The 24,571-nt window shown below is 37.1% G+C and overlaps 1 protein-coding gene across 1 annotated transcript in view; it reads right to left on the reverse strand.

Moving 5' to 3' along the window:
* Nucleotides 1–21,011, reverse strand: part of RASEF (RAS and EF-hand domain containing) — a 29,678-nt gene extending 8,667 nt beyond the window's left edge. The window contains exons 1-10 of the mRNA XM_088524415.1: nt 20,464–21,011; nt 10,707–10,853; nt 9,852–9,942; nt 7,180–7,275; nt 6,119–6,196; nt 5,615–5,730; nt 4,859–4,927; nt 3,430–3,514; nt 1,804–1,895; nt 273–507 (exon numbers count right to left, since the gene is read on the reverse strand). Coding sequence (XP_088380541.1) covers nt 273–507; nt 1,804–1,895; nt 3,430–3,514; nt 4,859–4,927; nt 5,615–5,730; nt 6,119–6,196; nt 7,180–7,275; nt 9,852–9,942; nt 10,707–10,853; nt 20,464–21,011 — 1,557 coding nt within the window. The remainder of the gene's footprint in view (nt 1–272; nt 508–1,803; nt 1,896–3,429; nt 3,515–4,858; nt 4,928–5,614; nt 5,731–6,118; nt 6,197–7,179; nt 7,276–9,851; nt 9,943–10,706; nt 10,854–20,463) is intronic.
* Between the last annotated feature and the right edge of the window lie 3,560 nt (nt 21,012–24,571).

Genomic DNA, 24,571 nt, shown 5'->3' on the forward strand with positions numbered 1-24,571 from the left:
TGTTCAGGCTGTTTAAAAACTTTTAAAAATACAAACTGCATTTTGAAAGCAAAGTACCAACTGAATTCTAACCAAACCATCAAAACAATTTTGTTTTTTTTTAATAGTTTTATAAGAGTAAAATTCTACAGAAAAATTATCAGCAATTTTATGGAAATACACATAGCCGAAATGCCTAGGGCAAAGATCTGTTCCATTTTTAAAAAAAAGAAAGCTGATTTTGACTCCAACCAAAAAGTTGTTCTTAGAAATGCAACAAGTCTAGCACTTACATCAGTATCAGAAGCATCACCAACAAAGCTGTCTTGCATACACTGTGATCTTTGAACAATCCTTTGATGCCTGTATTCCACTTCTGAATCATATTCATTGGAATCTCTCAGGGTAGACAAACCACTGTCAAAACAGCTCTCAGGTAAGCTGTCAGCATCATAGTTTATCCTTTGCATAGGGTCACAAAGAGCTAAAGAATCATAATCTTCATCCACGCAAGATGAATGAGATGATCTAGTAAGAAATATTTAAAAAAAAGATGTTTTACTATTCTTTTTACCAATAAAATCTGAGCCATTCTGAAATGGTCAATACATAGAAATGCTAGCTACATACTGTAAGGCATATGTCACTAACCAATTTTGCCTTCCCTCTTAAAGAGACTTTTTATTATATCTGTTCATGTTCAAATTCATTTATATAATCTATCTTGCCCTGGCACAGGCTGCCCAGAGAGGCTGTGGAGTCTCCTTCTCTGGAGATCTTCTAAACGTGCCTGGATGCCACCCTGTGCCACGTGCTCTGGGTGTCCCTGCTGGAGCAGGGGGTTGGACTAGATGATCTCTACAGGTCCCTTCCAACCTCAGCCATTCTGTGATTCTGTGATTCTGTGATCTTACTGATGATGACTTCCCAAGATTACAAATGATTATTGGATATAATTAGCATGAGGTGAAAGCCAACTTAATCCCTACAAAAAATATCCCTCCTACTGGCAAAATACAAAACAGAAGCTACCTAAGAACTCTATTAAGAATCTCTGTAAAGTTTGAAGTAACAGGAAAGAATAAGATAAAACAATATATGTTGAGTAAATACACACAGTTCTATTGGCAGTACCAGCCATTAAAAAATAAAATAAAAATGATGTTCTACAGTATCTGAGGCACAATCCAATACTCACTGAGGTCAATGAGTCTTTGTAATGAATTGAGGAAGTTCTAATCAATTACTTGAGTCTAGCAAGGATAAAACCAAAGTAGCTCTGATCATTTGCATTTGCATTGATACAACTTTCTGATCTCTGTGACTCTTACTCAACCTACCACTCCTGCACAGCAGAGGGAGATGATGATTTTTATTTATTTGAAGAATTACGCCCAAATACCTTTGTGGAAATCATTACATAGGAAGAAAACAAAGAGGCTAAAAGTATGAATAAAGAGTACCTTATTTCTAAGTACAGAGGAAACTACTTAACAGGGGTCCTCAGAATCCTTTTGGCCCTTGGAGATGGTGGGGGAGGGAGACTTATAAACAAATGAAAATCAAAATAATCTAAGATGAAACCTGAAACTGGTTGAAGTCTGTGCAAGATCATTAGTTGGCACTGAAAAGAGTTGGTCTGAACTATCTGAAGTCATCAAAAGATTCCTGTTGATTTCACCTTGGACCAACTGCTGTGGATCACGCACTTGTTTTTTTTAATCAAACAGAATTATTCTGTTATCTAACAATATTTAGTCTCCTAGGATATTTGCACTTTTTTTAAATTCTTTTTAAAATTAGTAAAAAACAAAACTGACCTACCTGTCATACCGTGGGTTTAGAGGCGACTGTCCACCACTACATTTGGGACTGCTTCTAGAAATGGTATTTCCTGGTGAGGTATTTGCTAGCCGCTGCAAAAGATACATCACAAATACATGACAGGTTTGATAAAACACTTTAAACATCCACATTTGTCATGATAAAAGTGTAAATCCTCAAAATTACTATTGTATATTTTCACATTTATTCAACTGCCTGCTTTTAATTAAACCTCTTACTTTAAATGCTATTGGATTACACTGCATTACATGTAGCACATTATACAGATCACTCAGGCTCTTTACCACTGCTTTACCACATTTGATGCCCGCAGGCAATCACAAAAAAGTAGAATTTCCCAAGAGGGTGATGTCGATAACTATTCCTCTAGCACTATGAAATAATGAACTTTGAAGTAATGTTTATTGATCAGGTGAGATGATTTTCCTTGTGTTTTTTAAAAGACAGCGAGCACATACATATTGATGACTAAGATAGAAAAGGAAATGTCACTGGCTAAAATGACTACCGTAGAGAGATCTTCTGGTTCTTCAGTGGGATTGTGGAGAAGAGTGATCTCAACTGACAACACGTGACAAAGTCTTTCATACATTTGCCCTGGCTCCTTTAAATTCGTTCAGAGAACAGCTTCACCTTTTTTCTGTAACCTTCGGTAACTTTCCTTATGTTTCAGGGCACAGAGAAAAGAAGTAGTATCTCTTGCTGTATCATTTGTAGTGAAACTCTGTATCAGAAAAAAGGCACCCTCATTCACTAACAAGGTATGCTGGAAAGAGAATGACTGCTGTTTGCTCCTTTCTGGCCAATATCGTCTCTGCCAACCCACTGTTCCAGCTCTGTCCTTCTGAAACAACTGGCTGGTTTTGCGGTGACTAAGCCTTGTGGTGATCAAGCCTTGCTTGATAATTGGTTTTGGAGTTAAAAATCTTTTCTAGTATGAAAAAATAGCAAACAAAAAGACAGGCATTTTCATTGTCTTCAATCCTTCCACACTCTGGTTTGGAGAACGGTAAGCTACAACTGTTAAATAGATCCTGGTACAAAGGAGATAGTGACAAATAATCTGAGTTCTGTACTATCAGTGTCCTGGCCTTCCCTTTGTTCAGTAGCTCCCTTAGTAGAAGTTTAAATTAGATTGAGACTTTGCTAAGAGGACAGCAGTTACCTAAGAAAGTGTATTTTCAGTTTGTAGAGCACTTCCAATAAACAAAATAAGCAAATTCACTTCAGTGCAAAGGAAACACATTACTTATGTCATCAGATACATTTGGCCACAGCATATAAAAATTACTATTTTCTAAAGCACCTCAGAAAGTAGTTGTGCTCTAACGTAAGCCCTGATATTTTGCAAAATCCAAACAAACTCTAACATGCAAACTCTAACTCAACTACTTAGAATAAGCCCAGAATGAGTTTACTGAAATGAACTAATGAGTATGAAGTACAAACATACTTGCTTTCAAGGAATTAACTTGTAAAACCTACTAGTAAAATATAAATATATTATGCTTTTTAATAATTACTGTATATGAGATTCAAAAATTATATTGCTTAATATATAAATCAATTAAAATATTAGAATTAAAATATAGTATAATTACTTACCAACGATCTGTTATACTTGCTGAAACTGTTTTCCAGGGCGCTTCTCAATCCATCATTGCTGTCATGTAGTTTCCTATTAGCTGATCTAACAGAGAAACACAGTCTAACTTGCAAAAGTAGACCAAAGAAAACCTCAATATATAACTTACAGCAAAGTAAATCTGAAAAAAATACATATCAATTTTTTTTTCCTTAGATGAGTACTAAGGAGTAATTTGGGACAGACAGAACTGTGTTGCTATATAGATTAAAATGACTGTAGATAAAAGAAAAAACAACAACAACAAAAAATGCTGAGAATTTTAAACTCAAATAGTAGCTTAGGAAACACTGTTTTACTTTACACTTATATGACATAACATGCTCTGTGTCAGCTGATGAAAAGAGGACAAATCTCTAGAAAAAGCTGTAAGACCACTACAGTGCAGTAAATTTGAACAGCCTTTTTTGAGATAAAATGCGACTAAACTTTCAGTGTTGCTGAGAACACTAAGGTGAGATGCTCAGCTACTTGAAATAAATGATATAATTAAGATAAAGAAACTAACTAAAGTTATAAAACTATACACTGTGATATCCCTTGAAACACAAAATCTGTTTGGGACTGTCTTTTTCAGTAATGCACACACTTAGTACTTTTCGCATAACAATAAGAAGAGGAGTTACTCCAGCAATTAAGTCAGTAAACAAGAACAAGTAATAATAATGAAAATGGTATGGGTAAACTCAGGTCTCATTCAGCTTATTACAAACAAATTAACGTCAATGAGGTAGGGGAAAAAAAAGAAAAAGAAACAAACAACAAAAAACCCACAGCGTTATTGTCTCAGAAGTCACACACTATTAAATACCGAATTCAAGAAAGTGACGGTTTTGGTTAATTCTTTTGGGTCAGCTAAGCTGTCGGAGAGCTCTGCTTAAAAAACAACGGCATTGGATAATCCTCTGCATCTCTGTTTAACAAGCAGAGAGGAAAAAAAATGGCATAAGGAGGTATCATCGATAGACTGCTAAAAACTTTCATGTAGAAAACAAGCGCACAGTTATTTTGGGTAAAAAAAAGGAAACTGAGAAGGTGATTAATGCCACTCAAAATGAATCCAGATTTCTAAAAGTGAAGTTTTGAAGAGAAATTATGATATGCCATTTTTGCCTTTTGAAAAAACACCACGGAAGAAAGCAAAACTCAGATGGCATAGCAATAGCTCTTCTCACAAGAGCAACCAGCTCAGCAATATAGGATCACAAACTTAAGATGAAATGATACACATGTAAAGCATTTTCTATAAGAAGTGAGGTCATTTCAATATTTGACTTGATATTTTTTCCTCAACTTCCATTTAAATATTTTACATAGCTGGAAAACTGTTTACCCCTAAACAGCTTGGGAGAAAATCTGTTAAAAATGTATGAATTATTGTTAACTTACTGAAGTATTTCAATTTGTCTTTCCAGGTTATCTCTGTCTTCAGTATACTCTCGGATCATTTCTAGATCTCTGTAAAAAAAAAGTTACTCTTTACAAAGGTCCTTCTACTTTTTTTAATACTATTATGCTTTTACCGAGGACAAAACTCAATAGTCAATATTTCTGAAAAGCAGTGAATATACTGTAGGAGAAAATGTAATGTTTTAAGATTTTTTTTTTATCTTACATTTAAGATTGCTGAAATATATTTAAAAACATTTTATGCAGAAGAAAACAATTTCATAAATTCATTGATCTCATAGAATCATGAAACTGTCGTACAGATACCATTAAACAAATATGAGTATATAGAAGCAGTTCTTGTTTGCTTTCAGAAAAATATGGTTGAAACTGAGGGGGGAGGCTTTCAAACTTTATTTTCGCTGATATTCATAGAATTTTTCATCCACTCCTAACTGAAGTGTCAATAAAATTAGTGTGCTTATCATTATGAGAGTTTATATCATATGCCATGGATATGCCATACCCAAGAGTTTATATCATATGCCATCATATGTTTATATCATATGCCAAGGCTCTTTCAGAGCCTTTATAACCTAAGAGACCTGTGGTTATGGTGTACTCTACACATTGTCAATATGCATACTTGTCAATTATGGCAAATTAAGAAAATGAATTTATCAAGTACGTACATAATAACTACAATAAATACGAGATTTATTCCAGGGTTGAAAATATCAGATAAAAGTATCTTACCTTTCAGTGTTCAAACTTCGATCTACATACTCGCTTTTCAAACTGTCTAATTCACTCTGTAGAAAAGCTATATTTGTCTGTGCTTCTAAAAGATCTTTCTTAAGTTTCTGATTTTCCTTAAAAAAAAGGAAGACCTTAGTTAGATGCTAGCTGTCAAATCACTTCTATAAAATGTTGACATTTGTAATGCTAAAATAAAAACCATCAAAATTATGCTAATCAATAATCTAGCATCTAAGAACATTACTGAATATGATTTTTCAATTTCTGCAACTCAAAAATGAGACTCTATAATTTCAAGCCATTTTAAATATTATACCTGCAATGCGTATCCATTTACACAGAAGCTTTTTCCGCTCAAGATGAAGATTCCCACACATGTATCAATAACTTAGAAAATATATTACTTAGCTTCATCACTAATACAGCATGACAAAATGTGAAAGAACAATCTGTATTGAACATCAAGGCTAAACTAATATGTTAAAGAATATCATCTCTTACCAGCAACATATCATGCATCCTTTTTTTCAGCTCAACCACATCTTCTCTGTGATTTATGTTCTTGGATTGCTCCTCCAGCTAATAGATTTAACACATAAACAATTAAGGTATATTCTTGACTGTGTCAATTCAAATAATATAAGAAGTAGCTAATGTTATATTAAATTAACCCTAAATGTATTCAGCTATGAAAGTTTTTAAAATCCATACACTTCCCTATTGCATGAGTAAGCATCACCTCTTAAAAAAAATCTAGTTTCATAATTCACTTTTAAGTGACTCTTTAAAACACCTAACGTGCTCTTTACATGCCATAGATTTGTTAGAAGTATTTATTCTGTGTTACTAGTGACACAAAAGCTAAATACTATTATATAAACAGGTGTGCCCTCACTACCAAAAAAAAAAAGACTACCACATCAGTGCCAATTTTTCACAGCATTTGTAACACAAGCTTTCATTATTTCTCTCGAGATTATTCATTTCTGTTAATACTGTAATTTAATAAGGATCTCGGTGGTTACTATGATGCTGCTAATACTTATAGCAGAAGCTAAACACAAAATTAAAACTAGATTACAAAATAACCCCAAATGATATTCATGGCTGAGATGTTAGTTTACATTACAGGGCCAGATATTAAATGAAAAATTAATTATGGACTTAAATTTAGATTAATAATAACTTGTTCTACTTTTGATTTCAATTTGGAATTACAGTTTAAATATACCTCTACCACTAACATTTCCAATATTGAGAGAACTGCACTTGTTTGACAAAAGACACTACATTGCTATAATAAGCACATTACTATATTTGGCGTTGCCAATTTTACCTAGTTCTATGAATTACAAATGCTTAGAGGCAATATATAAGACTATTATTATATAACAAATAGCAGAAAGATAATTGCAATATTACTATTAATGCAACCTAAAACTTCTTTTTGAAAAGTTACCTATTGCTAATATGCGCTAAATTAAAAAGCTATAGTTATGACCATCCGTCTTCTGTAAGGCACTTCATCAGGTCAGCAATTCTTACAATATTAAGCCACTAACCTTCTTCAGTTTTTTTATTGTCACCTGAAGATCCCCAACTTCAGTATCATATTGGCGCTTCAGTTCATTTAGCGCTTCTTCAGCTTTTCTTTTCTCCTGGAATGTTACATTATTAAGAGTCAAAACAGGTTTTAAACATTTCTTTAAAAAATGCACCGATCAATTTGAAAAGCCAATGTTTTCCTCTTTGTTTATTACTGTAATTTTGTCTTTCCATTAGATCAATAGACACCTTTCTTACGGTCCACAGATATTGACTGTTATTGGTATTCACTTATAAAATAGTCACAGCAATGAACTATTAAGCAGTCAAAAGGAAATCATATGGTTAAATCACTGTCTTATGTCATATTCTCTTGTGCTTAGCATTCCCAATGTCTTACAGAAAACTGAAATTTGTTCAAATTTTCCATGTTTGTATTTATATACAAAAGGCCACCCTTCTATGGTTCAAAATACAACATTCTGATAATAGTATTACTGTACCACCACCAGTTATTTATTTATCCCTCTTTATCTTTTAAAATTTACCCCTTGTAAATGTTCGAATATTATAGGCCAAAGCTTTGTAAAAGGTAAGCCAATGACAGTATCCTGAACAAATGAGGTTTCATGTAGACTTGGACTAAATATTAAAAACAGTGATTGTTTTATTTGAATCAAAACTTAGAGATTTTACAAGGAAGCTACCCCCAGAACAGTTTTGAATTGATAATAAAAGAATGATACGTGCCCAGGGCTATGCACGAGCATGCATTTAATTTGCTCCATTCACTCCCGGGTATTTAAGGACAGAATTGCACTATAGAAGAACTCAGTATTCTGCACTAACACATGCTGTCAATGAGACAGGTTAGGTTTTCAGGAGGAAACAGACAGATAGACATGGACTTTGCTCACAATTTACTTCTTTCCTATGTTATAATGATATAATGTGTTATAATCAAAGTAATCAGTTTAGGCTGGATTTTCTTTCTGTTGACACTTGTGTAAATTGCTCATGTGTGAGATGTTTGGTACCTATTTGCTTCTTTTAAAGAATATATATACACACACATGTTCATGGATAGGTATGCTCAATCTGCAGTTACTATCACAAAGAGAAAGGTGTCGCAGTTGCATGAATGAAATCATTCTGACAAACAATAGTGTTGAGTACAGGCACTAGATTAACATCTTAATACAATCCCACAAAGTAAATATCTTACATTTACTCTCAGGGTGTTTTACTAGGTGGAGTAAGTGAAGCTATAAGCTAAATGGAACACTCAGGAGTAAAAATGTAGAGAGCCCTACGAGAAACAAGTTACAGCTTCCCTTATTTACCTCTAGGCATGAAAGGTGAAAACACCAAATCACATGTCAATGGCAATTTGAGGACTTAAACTGATGAAGGCTTCAGGCTCCCCCTTGCCTTTATTTATTTATTTTTCTTTAAGTGCATCAAGCCAAACAACTGATCATTCACTAGTATAATAATTGAAGACTACAGTGAATTTTACTGAATCACAAGGCATTCTTTTTAAAACAGGAAAATACTGTATACGGACACATAACACACAGAACTTTTTTTACATATTGCTAGTACATAAATTGTACATGTTCTTAATGTACATTTCCAACTGATCTTTTTACAGTACGGTATAAGATTCTTCAATTTTGTTTCATTTATTTACCATTTTGTACAGAAAGGACATTTTCCAAAACAAATGTATTTGTTTTCTGAACATAAACGCCTACTGTTTCTCTAAACAGGAAGTATATTTGAGATATAACCGAGAATTGCATCATCATTAGTTAAATACATTATTATGCACTGCTTTTCGTAGAGTGATACATCAACATTTTTTTTGCTATTATATTTTCTTTGTAGGCAAACAATTGCCTCATGTTACGTAAGAATGTTTTCCTCTGTATAAAAAAGATGAAGTGTGAAACTAATCCGAATGCAGCAACTGATCGGTGGGTTTAATGGTAAGCTCTTCAAAACCAAAGAGTCTGCTGCTGCTGCTTCACACTTTGCTGCTTATTCTGAAAATGCTTTGGTTAAAGAATCCATATCAAAATGTTCAGTATACTGTGTGTCCTACCAGACCAATAATAATTTATTGTGTTCATGTTTGAACATTTTACATGAATTTTTATTCTTTCCATATTATAAAGTTAGGTTTATCATATTTGAATTTAGTAACAGTATGAGGTTGGACTATATCTTTCAATAAGGGAAGAGGACTCAAATACTTAGCCTACAGGTTTACATGTTGGCTGAAACAATGCCTAAAACTTCAGGGCACTGAAGTAAGAGAAGTTTCCCATCAACTTCAAGAGGTTCAAACTTTCACACAGTTTCATCAAAAATATCTTTCCTCTTGTTTATAGCTCTTGAAAATGTAATTACAGAATCTGAATGCACGAATAGGAGAAAGAAAGCTCACAGCTCTAGGCAAATTCACAAATTAAGAACAAATGACCTGAGCTTTAATTTCTACACAAATCCATCTACTGCTGGTACAAGAAATGAATTCCATTTTTTCCTGGCGAAAGGTTCCAAGTCTTCTTCCAATACCAGACTCAGAAACAAACTCCTCTACATCACCACTTTGTTCAGGATCAAAGATTCACTTGATCATCAGCTCTTCCAAAGACCACAGAGTTAAACATAAAATACACACCTCCTTTTTGACTTTATGCTCTGCAGCCTGTATCCGTTGTTCCATCTCTTCCTCCAGCTCACTGAGCTGAACTGCAGCTTTATCCTGAGCTCTAAAATTTAAAAGTAAATACAGGATTATGAATTACTCTCTGGCTCCGTAGAAAATGTGTAAAACACATCTGTCTACATAAGCTCAAATTAGACAGACAGACACAGAAACAGCTGAACGCTTCCCAGACTTTGGAAGGAATGCATTTGGGAGCCAAAAATCACAATCTGATTTGAAAATACAGACAAATTAGCTTTCAAATAATAGCACACAACAGATTTTTGATATGAAATAAATCACATCTGCTTTTAAAAAATTAAGTTACAGAGACATAAGGCCCCTTCTGCTTTTTCTATGAAAAGACTTCAAAAGGATAACTCAGCACCTTTCGTTACCACACAAAGAACTCTACCCTTCTGGTTTAATCTGTTTGGTTTCGGTAGTGATATTGCAAGGTCATAGGTATCAAATAATTACCGTAGGAAAATACATCCCCTGAAGCTGGTGAAGCAAAGTTTTCTTTGTTAAATGGAAGTTTAATGGGAATGTATGCTAAAACTTGCTGTTGCAGCAAAGGAGGACAAACCAAAATATTTTATATATTAAACACATGAACAGAGCTTCAAAAATCTGGTCCAAAATATAAATAATCATCTGCCACCTGCTATACGTACTTATGCATATGCATGCCCTTATAAACTATTTTCCAAGCTCAGAAAGCATATTTTGGCACCTTTTGGCACTAACTCACAGCAATCTATGTAGCCAAGTATGATGGCCGAAAAAGTAACTGTGCAATTGAACTAGAAACATGAGTTACTATACCTTTTCACAGCAATAGCTAAGGTTTCCATCTCCGTGCTTTGAAGTTTGATCTCTCGGATGAAGTTCTTAATGACATGTTCATAAGGCTGGATTAGTCTTGGTTCCACTATATGTATGTTCTGATACAGAACACTGACTTGCTCTTGTCTGAAAGAGACAGACAGCATTTTAATGCAGCTGCCTGAAACAGTACTGTATACAAAGCATGAAAACATGAAAAATTAGGATGCTTCTTTTTTTTTCCTCTCTTATTTAACAAGTTAATATAGACTTTTAGCAATTACCATGTTTGCAATTTTCTAAATTATTTTTACTCCTTCTCCTTTATTATAGTGTAATTACCATTGCCCAAAAAAAAAAGTTTTATTTTAAATGCATTTTTCTTATTTCTCTTGGTGATGTATTAAAAGAGTGTGCCACTGAAGTAACGTATAATCTAAACAAGATTGTTGGTGCCTATAATGTTAATCATGACCTGTGAAGATAACATATACTAAGAGGCTACATGTAAACTAAAAATGAGTAGGAATGACAGTCACCTAAGTTGTAATGGACATTGGTAGTGGGAAGGCTGAGAATATTTCATGCAAGGAAGAAAAAAAAGAAAAAAGAAAAAAGGAGGAAAGGAGGAGGAGGTGGCACTACACTGTGGTCTGCTATCTAGACTGCAGCTATCTTGAATACTGAATACAGGGAACAATATTCTTGCGGGAAAATGGAACAAAGTGTGGCTTGGCAAACTCGTCTGGGAATCTGCACTGCAAAGATGGCTACACACACAACACTTTAGTCTCTCAGATGCAGGACCTCCAGAATTTACACCTCTTTCCTTTCAGTGGGTTCAGTATAAGCTGTAGAGGAATATACAATGTAGATTTCTGGTTTAAAGAAAATTATTCTGCTTCTGATGACTGCATACTTAATGCTCTGAATGAAAAAAAAAAGTCCAATTATTATTCAAAAGATAACAGACACATCTCATGAAGAAAAAAAGTAGTCTCTGTAAATCCTCTAGTTATGAAAAGATTTCCTGAAAGACACATGGCTTCTTTAAAGCTGCCCCATGAAGAAAAACGCTATCTTAATTCCCCTTTAACCAGACTTGTTTCTATAGATTACATACAATTTTGACTGTCAAAGCTGACAGTTTTGACGACATACAAAAACAGAAAACAGCATTAAGCATCAACACATTATTACACAGAATACTACATAAGGAACCCTTAACTTCTGGTTACACAACTAGTAATGTCATGTAACTGTGTGTGTTCACAGTGGCTAGTTTTAACTACCTGGATTGTTATAAGCCCTTTTATCTATCTATATATATATAGATACACATATATGTATATATAACAACTGAATTTAGCAGTCCCAAAAGATATTGAAACTGATCACTCCATAGACTATCTACTAGAACCCACAACAAATGTTCAAGAACTTACAAATCAGACAAAAAAAAAAAAACTCTTATCTTCCTCACCCCATCTTGCACAGGATTTATTAGTTGCTACTTTCAAAACAAAAAAGGCCAGCTTGATGAAAATACAGTTTAACTGAGACTGCCTATATTCTGTGTTCAAAGGCAGCACATGTGTATAACCATTTTCCAAAGTTTCCTACCTCAGAGATTATTGTTGGCTATAGTCAAGGAATGAAGGTATGCATTGCCTTCTGCTGATGGACTAGATAACAAGACAATTAGTCTAGCCTTTCCCTACAGTACTTCACATAGGAGTAGATTACATTTGTGGTGGAATACTGTAATATTTCTGCTTTTGTTCTCTTTACAAGAATGCCACAGCCACTCCCTCTTGCAGCTGCTTTTCATTAAAGTTTATGGAAAAGCACGTAAAAAGATAGAAAGTTGTCTCTCCACACTGCTGTGACTCTGCTATGCAGCTAGGTCTTCTTTATGATGCAGTTGTCAGAACACAAAATAGTTACTGTGAGAATTTATTCTGGCTCTGCGATGCAAAAACCTCTTTATTTTAATTTTTCCTCCTTAGCCTAGCAATAGCTAGATTCAAGTGACTCAGTGACCTACTTTTACACAGCACTAGTCAGGCTTAAGCAGTAAAACAATACTCAAAATCACAACTATCCAAGATCCTGGGAGGAGCCTGAAAGGCTTTTACTGAATCACTTATGCTTTTGCTAAGCAGTAATGTACACATATGAACTGGGAAGACTGCCTCCGCTCTAATCACTCCAAATATCTTCAATGAATTAGCAGCAAGCACACTATGCTATTTTTTACAGATTCACAAGATTTTAGAAGGATGCAGCTATAGCTACTGTTTATCAATATGCCATAGCTATTCAATTATTATGAGAAAAGTCATTCTGAACTATCTCCTTCCATATTTTAAGTCACTTCTGTTTTCTCCACATACTTTAGTAAACATTAGCTGACATTACTGCAACAGTACACATTAGCTGGAACAAATATTGCCCGATTTCTTTATGTCCAGTTTTCCTTGGATTTATGGTGTTTCTGTTTGCAAATTCATTAGTTATTCAAAATTACTTGCCAAGGAAGATTTTGCAAATAGATTTCACTGAGCTGACCACTGAACACTTAATTTTCACTAGACAAAAGAGGCAATTAAAATGCTCTTACTTCCCTTTCAGATAAATTTGTAAGAAGTGCCCAGGTTTGCACCTTAAATTAGTTTTCCTTGAAATCAGGAAATTTCTTTTAAATAGATTTAGCCATGCTCCATTAAGTTCCACACTTCCACTGTTCCAAGATACCAATGTATGTAAAGATTTTATTTTGATGTTACATGAAAGAAACTCTCTCACTGCAGACTTTCTGGCTCTACCTAAAATTATCTACCACATGCCTTTTTGCTGCTGTTCCCAAAAACTAGGGGCACAGCATACTAGAGACCAAAAACAGTATAGCGTTCTGGACACACGCTGTTCTTACTGTGATGAGATGTTTTATCTCATCAAAAAGGTTATTCAGCCAAAGTATAGGAAAGAGACTTCCCTGAACAAAAATCCTACATCCTGACTTTAAACGGCTTAAGTCCCTTCCATGAAGTGCTTCAAAGCATCAGAGTGATAAGGGTTTGCTCAATTTTTTTGAATTGTCTTCATGAAAATACACCTTTTACACACTAGACAACAATGGAATTCAATATTACGCTAAGCTTATTTCAGTAAAAAAAAAAAAAAAGGTTCTTTTCATAAAAATATTATTTAGTAGTTATAATTGGTCAATATTAACAGCTTCCTGTAAGAGCTAACATAAGCAAAGTTACTACATTCATTTGGTTTCAGAGAGCTGTCCAGTGAATCACAGAAAGTAAATAAAACTATCCTAGCAATATAATCTCTGATCTGATTAAAATATCAAGGCAGGATATAGGAGGCGCAGGGAAAGAAAAACAGGAATTAAATAAAGATATCAGAAGGTCAGATGACATTAAGTGGTATAATTCCATGCAAACCAACAGAGATATGCCAATTCACACCAATTCATAGTTTCATTTGGTATGATTTGGTTAATAGTATTGCTTTGGTGGCAGGTACTGACCCCGGAACAATCCTAATACATACTACACTCTGAATACAGCTCAGAAGGTGTCAAGGGAATTGATGACAGAAGCAGCACTCCAACTTTGCTCAGTTGAGTTGAGTTTGCTCAATTGCCAGAGAGAGGATGCTATGCCACATGGAACCTTAGTCCAATCCAAAGAGCTGTATTTACAGTTTAATTTTCCACCAAACTAGTGGAAAAAGGGGGAAAAATCAGGCATTTGTCAGTGATATTATAATACTACTCTACCTTACACAGTAAAGATTCAGTGTTTCGGCCAAAGTTGATTTTGCTTCTGTTTACTTGAGTGCTCTTCACGTAGTTACAAAACTACAAGTCATCAGCAGATTGTCAGGGACTCTTTACACAGACCACTCTGGAGAGGGCGGAACGATATGAAAGCTCACTGAGCCTGGAGAGACCTGCGAACCTCACCAGCTGGCTCCTGCTCCCACTTACTACTGCCGTGCAGGAGATGCTACCGGCAGAGCCCACCCAGGCTGCCGTCACCTGTGTTCTCCCACGCATCAGCTTTCAGACACCAGCGCTGCTGCCCATCCACAAAGGCCAAAGGTCAGCGCAGCATGCGGCTCCACTCAACACAACAGCTTTGCTTCCAAACGTATCGGAGCCGCTGACAGGGCTCCCGCGCACTTTTAAAGAATTCCCATAGCATGATCCAGAGCTCACCGAGAGTTGTATCCCTGTGATAATTCAAGGCTTAGATAATCACCTCACCAAATTTACATGAATAGATCAGAAATACGCATTCTGCTAAAGACAAAAAATCTGTGCCCTCAATGAAAACAAAAACTTCTGATCTTCCAGTGGATATAAAGCAAAAACAGCAAATAACAGAACTGACATGGCCATTGCCTATACAGAAGCCAGAATCAAGAAAGTTAAAATGCAAATTCATTATTCTTGGTAGACATACTTGCTGAAATGGAAGAGTATTTTCCATATAAGTTGTGTCAAAATATAATGCATTAGATGCCAAAGAGTGAAGATATGGCTTACATGGCTAACTGCGCTAAGCATGCCAAGATCTTCCACGTACAACTGGGGAGGATGATAAACTGCTGCCAGTTTCTTTCCCATGGCATATAAGGATAACATGGAACACTAACAACCTGGCAGACCCTGTTCTCACCACCCTGCGGTAAGAATGGAAAGTGGACATTTGTATAAGAAGGAGGAGAGGCAGTAGAGCAAATATCGTATGTTTTTTCCTCTTTTAGCTGTAGGGCCAAGCTGCGCTGGAGTTATAACAAGGAGCAACAACCGTACCAGCATGTTCTCAGCAGGGCTACACGTACTTAAACTTCAAGTGGAGCTTAAGTACTACAACCCCATCTTTCTCATTGTCATGCCTTGCCAATTCTCTGTTCTCTACTATCTCACTTTTATCTCCTTTCTTATCCATATTCTCACAGCCAGACTTAAGGTCCGGAAACCTTTCTCTTCATATCGTTGACCCAGAAATCTTCCAGACACAGGAAAGGAAAAAAAAAAAAAAAACACTTTTATTTTTGTAGGTGCAGGTAAAAGCAAAGCCAAATCACCCACCACTACATTATCTGCGTAGTTCACTATCTGATATCCTAAAAATAATAATGGGGTCCTTTCATAGGGTGGTCTGAGCCAGAAAAAGACAACAAGAAAACATCACATATCTGGTAATGTTCCTTACACTGGAAGCCAAAAACTACTTGTACCAAGAGAAAAGGGAATTCAGTTCAGAAAAGCAGACAATCCGGATAAGCCATCTTATTATTCACCACAAAAGATCCACCAAGGCTGTTTCAAGATTGGAAGGGACCTACTTTCACCACAGCAACAGCTTGTTCTAAATTAAATGCCTTGAACAAAAACAAATTATATTAAATATTAGCATAGCATAAAATTCAAGACACTTCCCAACCTGAAACACCGTACTTTTTAATATTGTGTTTTATTTTTCTGCATCTGCCTTGCCACAGATAGCCCCGCTTTGAAAGAACAGCATCAAATTTGTAAGATTCTTAGATAAGAGGATCTGGACAAAGAATTGGCAGCTGATGCTCAAGCAAGGAACTATAAATATTTCCAAGGGATAAACACATCTTTTAACGATGTATTTTCTGTCCTTTTAAAGGCGGAAACATAATTACAAGCAAGTAGCGGGGCAGGAGGGGAAGACACTAAAAGACAGGGAAGAGAAAGTGTGTAGAAAAGGAGAGTTCAGAAGATATTGTTATAGAACATGATGGTGAAACAATCTCTCCAATGTTGATAATATGATATGCAATTTCTCGGATGCCAGCACGAGTATTGCTATGCTCAGCATTGACTCTTTGTGCAAAAATCCATTCTCGAATGTGACAAGTGCAGAATATGCTTTGGACCTTTTTTTTTTTTTTTGATACAGAACTCCTCTCCTTTGATGGAGCACAGCAGTATGTCCCACAGGCATCCCTCTCTTCACTGTTTAAGTAGCTAATATTACAAACAATGCATTTTTCTCCCTTTAACACACGTCCACCAGATCTGTATTTTCTACATAGTTCCGAATGAGAAAATTGGGAGTGATCTATTAATCATGATTACATCATGATACTTTGGTACACAATGAAAAAGGTCTCACTACTGCTCTAGCAGCACTGAAATGAGAATTGGATCAACAGTCAACTTGGTCTAAAGAAGTCCAAGGCACATAAGCAAAGCAGTCCCCAAGAAAAAAAAAAAAAGGAAGAAAGAAAGAAAGAAAAAAGAAATATGAGGATTGTCAAAAGCAAGAGAAAATAATTTAAAACAGAGGTACAAACTTCTTTGTGTTCATCTATTGCTCAAATTAATTTAGCTCATTTTTCAATCAGATTGTCCAGTACTCCAAATATAACACATAAATCACTTGGTATGGCTTAAGGGAATTCAGTTTATTCTCAGAGCAATCAAAAAATACGTAAGAACACACACAATACACAGATTTCCATATCTTTAATATTTCTGATCTAAGATCTTCATGGTTAAAATCTGTTTTTTTTTTTCTGGTAAGTTTTTCTGATTATTTACAGACAAAAATAACTGTCACAGGATTCACAAGTACAGGTTCTCTCTAGGAGTTTCAGTGGATGCCGAATCATTTTTTGCTCACTTTGAAGAAGTATTGCTAACAGAAGTTTCTCACATCAGCTTAAAGGAGCATATGCCTGTGAAGGGAAGCATTGCATCTTACCACTGAAATCTAAACAGATATGGGCATTGCCACGAAATATCTTATAACAGTCCAAGGCGAAACCCTTATAGTGTGGGCAAAGCGAAGGAAAGCTCATTACCTGGAGCATCAAAAGGTAAGCTTCTTAGCTTTTATCTACAGCTATCAGTGCCAACATGTGCTTTTTAGAAATATAAGCAAATGGACATGGGCATGCCTAAATTGTCAATAAAAGAGATCTTCTGTGACTCACACAACTATACTCCACTTGGCAACTTGCTATAAACAAACTGAAGTCATTGCAGCCTTTTGTGTTTAATTACTCATTACACTTGACTGAATGTAAAAAGAAAGAAGGAGTAGCTGCATTTTAAACGACTTGAATGCCATAAAAAAACAGCCTCATGCAATTCCACTAAAATCCGATTTCACACATTATATTAGGTCACTAGCCTGGAAAAGACTCCACTTATTTGTGCTAAGGGCACAATTGCCCACTGAGTTTGTGCAAAGACTAAGACAAACAATACCTTGACTCACAGAGACTACCAAGGAATACAACTGAGTCAGCCCTGAAAATCTGTTCGGTCAAGGAAGAAACCTAAGAAGCAGAAAAAACTTCTTCGTACTGCTCCTTCTTTTAACGACCAGGGATACAACCACTGCACCACTACATTAACAGTAGATTTACCAGATACTGATCTTTGTTACCAGCTTTTGGGCCCAACTTAAAAGGTTAACCTGTGTTTTTAAAAAGCTCATTCAAAGAAAAGGGGCTGAACTGTGTATTGGTATCAATAAAAAAAAAGTCTGATTTCCATGGCATTGATAAAATTTAGGAACAACACAGATCACGGCTATTTAACTGACTTTATTCCTTTCTTATCTCACTAGTTCAATATCCTATAACTTGTTTCTCTTTGCATAAGCCAAAATATCATGAAAGCAGATATGCCAATGTTTTGTGGGACTGGGATCAGACCACAAAGCATCCTGAAGGACTGAATCCCAAAATTCCCATTTCCCATGAGTCCAGAAATATGATCAACTAACTCCATTAATCTGGGTTTCAGAATTCCCTTCTTGTGATTACTCTTCTCATGGTTTTCAGTGCAAATGTTGTTTGTAGCAAAAATATAAAGAACAATAAACTACACTGTCTGTAACCTGCTTTATAGCACTGAAGATGCAAAGATATTCTGAGCTGAGACTTTTTCCAAATATAATAAAAACAAATGAAAAAAAGAAGAAAAAATGTTGCGGACTAATAAATAACCAAAAATATATAAATAAAAGATAAAAATCTTCCAAGAAATCTATTTTATATGGCTTTGTTATATTCTGTTGCTTAAGATCGCTCATAGGCCCAGACCAAAAACAACTTCAACATATTCTTTACTCATTCATTCAAGTGGTCCCAACAACTTCAGTGGGACTACTCGCTTAAAAAATAAAAGTTACATATGTGTTAAATGAAGATGAGATCAGACCCCAAATGAAATAGATTGAGCTGTAACAAAGCTCTGACTCCAGAGCTCCAGGACAGGAAAGAACAAGCAAAACAAAGGGCACAGTGTTCTTCAAGTGACGTTGGTACACACTTAAATACAGCCAGCTATGAAGGATGTGCACAGTTACTTATAAAGCTAAAATTGAATAGGAACCACTTACATCAAGTAACTGCTTACCTGTTAAGCATGTATTTAATTATCAACATCTAATTCTGTGGGCCTGCAACTGGATGTGTAAGAATCACAGTGCAATGTAATTAAATGTCTGTACACTCACACCAAACAGTGGTATTCCCCTTCTCTCTCAAACAAACAATCGGTCGAAATTCAAACTGCTGCTGCAAACCTAGCAGCCAGTAATGGAGATAGGCTTGCTGCCAAAGGACACAGATGCTTTCACAAGTCATCGCCACTCCTGAGTCATATTTCTTCCTTCTTCTCACTGATTTTAGACGAAGTTATGAATTGCTTCCGCAGGCTTTCAGAAAAGAGGCTTTCCTTTCCTTTCTTTATAGAAAAGGTGTATGAAGGTATCAAAGGAATCAAAAGGTATCAAAGTAGGTAAGAAAAATCAAGAATAAGTTTTGCTGTCAAATTTGGGGCAGGACTAATGAATATTACTTCTCAAGTCGAAAAGGAAAAAGAACCATCTAATCCACTTAAAAGAAGTTATTTCATCTAACTGAAAATTTCCTTGAAGAAACTTTTCATCCCAAGATCTGAATACATTTTTAAGTGTGGCTAGATTAGCTAGATTAGCTAAGGATTTTAAGAGTGAATTGGATGTTACACATTTGCGAAGGATTTGACATATGTTCCTAATAAAACAACAAAGTTTACATTAGATTTGACTGAAAAAAAAAATGGCAGGAATGGATTTTATCAGCTTATGTATATCGCCCACAGTCAGAACCCACTACAGTCTGTCATAGTCTCTTGTATACACTTAGGAATCTACTTCATTACTATCAATTCTCCAATTTGTCTCTTAGCTTCCTTCCAAGTCCTTCCCTGCAGATTGCTTGTTTTCCAGGTTAACTCACTCATTCTGCACTCCTCAGGACGAACAGTCCTGCGCACAAAGGAAACAGCTGCCTACTAACCAGCCTGTATTAACTTTTATTCCTAAGCCATCCACCACCGTTTTTCTTCACTTCATGCTGGACCTGAGGCTTTTAGACCATGAGCTCAGAGGGTCTCACAGACTTTAGCAAAACCCTTCCGCGCCAGAGCCGCCTGCCGACCCGCAAGCACAGGCCATCGGTGAAGCACAAGCCCCGGCTAAGCGCGCTAACGGGGAGGACGCGGCAGGAGGGGCCGAACACGAGCGCGGCGGGGCGGGACGGCGGCGGCCCTCGTGGCGCTGCCCGCAGGGCTCCCGCCGCGGCCGCTCCCGCGCCTCCACATTGCATCAGCGGCAGGAGCCGCGCTTGCCCCAGCGGGGCCCCCGCCACGGCCGCGCCACCCCGCGGGGCCCCAACGGCCGCGGCGCGCGCCCACCTGGGGATGTAGCGCGCCTCGTCGCCCAGCCGCACCTCGAAGTCCCTCCAGGGCTGCTCGAGCCCCGCGGCGCCCCACGGCGCCTCCGCCGCCTCCTCCTCCTCCTCCTCCCCGTCGTCCTCGGCCCGGCGGCGGCGCGTGGCGCCGCGGAAGCCGCGGGCGAACTCGGCGAAGGTGATGGCGCCGTCGCGGTCGCTGTCGAGGCGCTGGAAGATGGCCTCGGCCTCGGCCGGCCGCACGCGCAGCTCGGCGCACAGCGCCGCGAAGTCCTCGCGCTCGATGCGGCCCGAGCCGCTCGCGTCGCAGGCCAGGAAGAGGGCGCGCAGGCGGGACAACTCGTCCGCCGCCTCCATGGGCCCCTGCCGGCGGCCGCCGCGGGACGGGAACGGGACACGGGACACGGGACGCGGGACACGGGACGCGCCGCACTGGGCCCCGCTCCGCCCCGGCGAGGCGGGAGGCGGGCCCCGCAGGTGCCGCGGCGGGAGGCCCTTGCCCAAACACTGCCCCCAGCCGCCCTCCTCCGGGACAGGAGGCGAGGTTTTCATCTTCCCGAAGCCGCTGTGCGAGACTCGGGTTTCGTGGAATCACGTACTTGCCTGAAAAGTTTTTTTCTGAAGTCTCCTGCACTTATTCCCATTTATGGCTTTCCTACAGGGTCTGCAAAGCGCTAACTGCTCACAGTTTGTCTTAGCTATGATGGAGTTAAACGGAATACAAATCCATCTGCTAACAAACCCTGTTTCCTTATTGACTAAAGTGTATCCCAGGGCTAAGTTCGTGATCCTGCAGGGCGCAAGTGGTCCCCCTGACCTCTCATTGCAATAAATCATATACTGTAAGTGAACACTATGAAATGCTATGTCTAGGAGGTATGTAATGCCCCCAAATAAAATTACAGTCAAATTTTGGATCACTATTTTGTCAAACACATACAAACTTAACCAAAAAAAAAAAACCCCTATATTCCATAAAACTGTCCTTGCACTTAAAATAAATCTAATAAGTAATTCCAGATGTGAATTTTAGCTTAAAACATAACTGAAAAACTTTGCTGTCGGACATTTTAACTACATTTCTGTTACACAATTACAAAACTACTAGAGTAGAAAAAAGTATTATTCTTAATTTCTCAGATTCCAACAAAATCTAATGTTCCAGTAAAGCAGAGTTAATTTAACATAAAGGTTTTTCTGTTCCATGTTTGGAAAAAAAAAAAAACCAACTTTTATAGGGCTAAATTTGTTCAATTATCAAAAGAAACAAAATTAGCTTGCTTATGCATTCCAATTCTCTGTTAATATCTGGACACGTGGCTTTCAGCTTCTTCCCGCTACTGAGATGAATAGCAGCAGTCTTATCGAGGCTGAATGTGTCATAAACAGGGAGTTCCTGCTCAAATGAATGTGCTCACCCACTTGTTTGCCTTTGTGACTGCAAGCATACGTATGATGTTTGTCTATTTTCTGGTCATTCTCTTATTCACTCTTGTGCACGCTTTTTGTGGAAGTCTGCCATGGGTTGCCAGTGTGGATGTACAATTTTGACATATTGCATTTTTCACTGAGATTTAACATCAGCTTCTCTCAAACTTTCCAAATAATCCTGTTCTTACACAGCTTGATCTTTTACATTCTTGTGAAGGTCTGCAACTTTGTTTTCTTAAATGTATGTGATATTTACATATGTAATACAAATAAGTAATACATAGTGCTGAAAACAAATGGAAATCATTTAAGTCTTAAATCAGGCGATGTAAAAGATTTTCAATATTTGCCAGTTGCTGGGCAGACTTCTGCTTTCGAATGCAAGGAATCCTTTGTGAATTCAATGGATGTCATGAAAGAAAACATAGTCTCTGGTATCCCCCTTATTTCCTTCGTTATAGAAGTTTGCCACATAAATTTTGGGCATTGGGATGGAGTATGGTGATTCTTTTAGCATTGCTATGGGACATGCGTCCTGCAAAACAGATGGCACCAGCACAGAGACAACAAGAAAAAGATTATTTTTAATGAGACCTAAGAATGGGCAGTGAGGGCAGTGTTCCAGCAAGGAATGGCAAGGCAAGACTTTGTTCTGAAATTTTGAGATTAGCAGCGGGATCTGTCACTTCAAATCAAGCTCCAAACTAAATACTCAAATGCAACGCACAACTTCTGTGATCTATTAATTTGTATCCAGTACAAGAGGAAACTTTTATTTCAGAGTAAGATACCAAGGCTACGGATACATAAATACCCCATTTTCAATGTTTTAACTCATTGTACCAAACCAGTCTGAGCATTTGTTCAGCTGAAAACACAAAATCAGCTATTACTATAAAACTCATATTTGAAAACAGTCAATATTATGCACAGGTGTCATACTTATCCTGGCACCATGACAGCTAATTAATAAAACATACAATTTCTCCACTTAATGAGACATGCTTTACTGCCATTGCAGTCACCATATACCTCAAAGCACTAAAGTCTCAGTTGGACCCTCTTCCACTTACACCTCTATCTGTTTATGAACCTCCCTCTCTCACAACCACCCAGGCAGGACACACAATGTGTACAGATGGGTTAAGGGGCTGCTGAGGGGCTGGTATGCAGAGTGCAGCGACTATGTGAGGTCTTCAACATTTCCTTTTCTCCTATCATGCCCCTATTTGTACCCTTTATGACTAGGCTAGGGTTTGCAGCTTTTACCCGATGCTTATATCACTTCATACGAAACATACAGGAGAGTTGTTCAACTGAAGTGTCAACAGTTGGGATAGAGAGGTTGTGTAAGATTTTCATGATTCTTTTTATTATTATTTCTTCAATGTACTTTGTATCAGGACCAAAGCAGCAGCAATAAAGATGAAACATCTTCAACCTGCAAGAGTAAAAACAGACCATTAATAAAAGAATAGTAAAGCACCCAAAATGCTTTTCCAGAAATTATGAAAGATTGACAGCAAAATTCTGACAACCCTTTTAAGAGTTTTTGCCTGTATGGTCAATTGAATAGCTGGAGAGACACTGCAATGAACAACAGTGACTTCTGGGTCCAGCTTGCAGGCATTAGCAGTAGCCTTTGTGCTGCTCTAACATGAGCATTTCAACCCTAGAAATGGCAGGAAAAGACTGTTTTAAAGATATGCTCTCAAAGCCACCCATTCTCAAAATATATAGTGGATCTGAATAACATAAGCAGCCATCAATCAAGGTTTATTAAGGTTTTACCCTTTACAGGAAGTCTTTTGTTATGAGTTTTCATGTTAAGTGAGGTGTATTTGGTTAGTTGGTCGGTTTTAATTCTGTCATATTTTTTAAATGTTAGGAATCCTAATAAATACCTTGTTACTTGTCAGTGAATAGGAACTGAAATAGAAATTTGACTCATATTAGTAAATTGTACAAACTGAGTAAAAAAAAAAAAAAAAAAAAAAAAAAAAACCACCAAAACGTAGGTTCTACCTGCAGTTGTGTGAGTATCACTTCTTCAGAAACATCGTGAATGGGAATGAAAAGGTTCACAAACATCCTCAGAGAGCGGAGGCTTTTCTTCCCTTATCTTTTCAATCCCAACAGGTTCAAAAAATCAGAACTGCCAGATCCATGTTGTCATGCTTTCTTGTGGTAAGGCTACTTTACCTTGCTATAGCAACCAATGAATACATTGCACTGTGGAGAGAAAACTTGACCACGGATAAATTTCATTCTATTTCTTCCTTCATGTAAATAAAAAAATGAAAAGATCTAAACGAAAGCTCTCAGACCATTGAAGAACAGAATTGAAAGGAAAAAGTTACTCTTGTGTACATAGAAATAAAATGACAAGGGAAAAGTCATGTATTACATCATAACTGTTACGTGACACTTATCATTAAACTGTGGATTACCCTGTAGACTAAATATTTCTTGGTTCCTGGTCTGAGATTATAAAATCTATATGAGTCAATATCCTAAATTCCCTATAGAAGGCATTAAGAGAGTCACTAGTGCTGTAATGGCCAGAGTATTCTGAAAATATAAACAAAACGAGACTTCTAGGAGAAGGTATCTCTCTTAGCTTATGTAGCTACATACTAGCATACAGGCACATACAAGCTATCAGGCACAACAGGTTTCCT

This window comes from Tinamus guttatus, unplaced genomic scaffold (genome assembly GCF_059628265.1).
Source record: "Tinamus guttatus ecotype Peru unplaced genomic scaffold, ASM5962826v1 Tinamus_guttatus_pri_ptg000021l, whole genome shotgun sequence".
NCBI lineage: Eukaryota > Metazoa > Chordata > Aves > Tinamiformes > Tinamidae > Tinamus > Tinamus guttatus.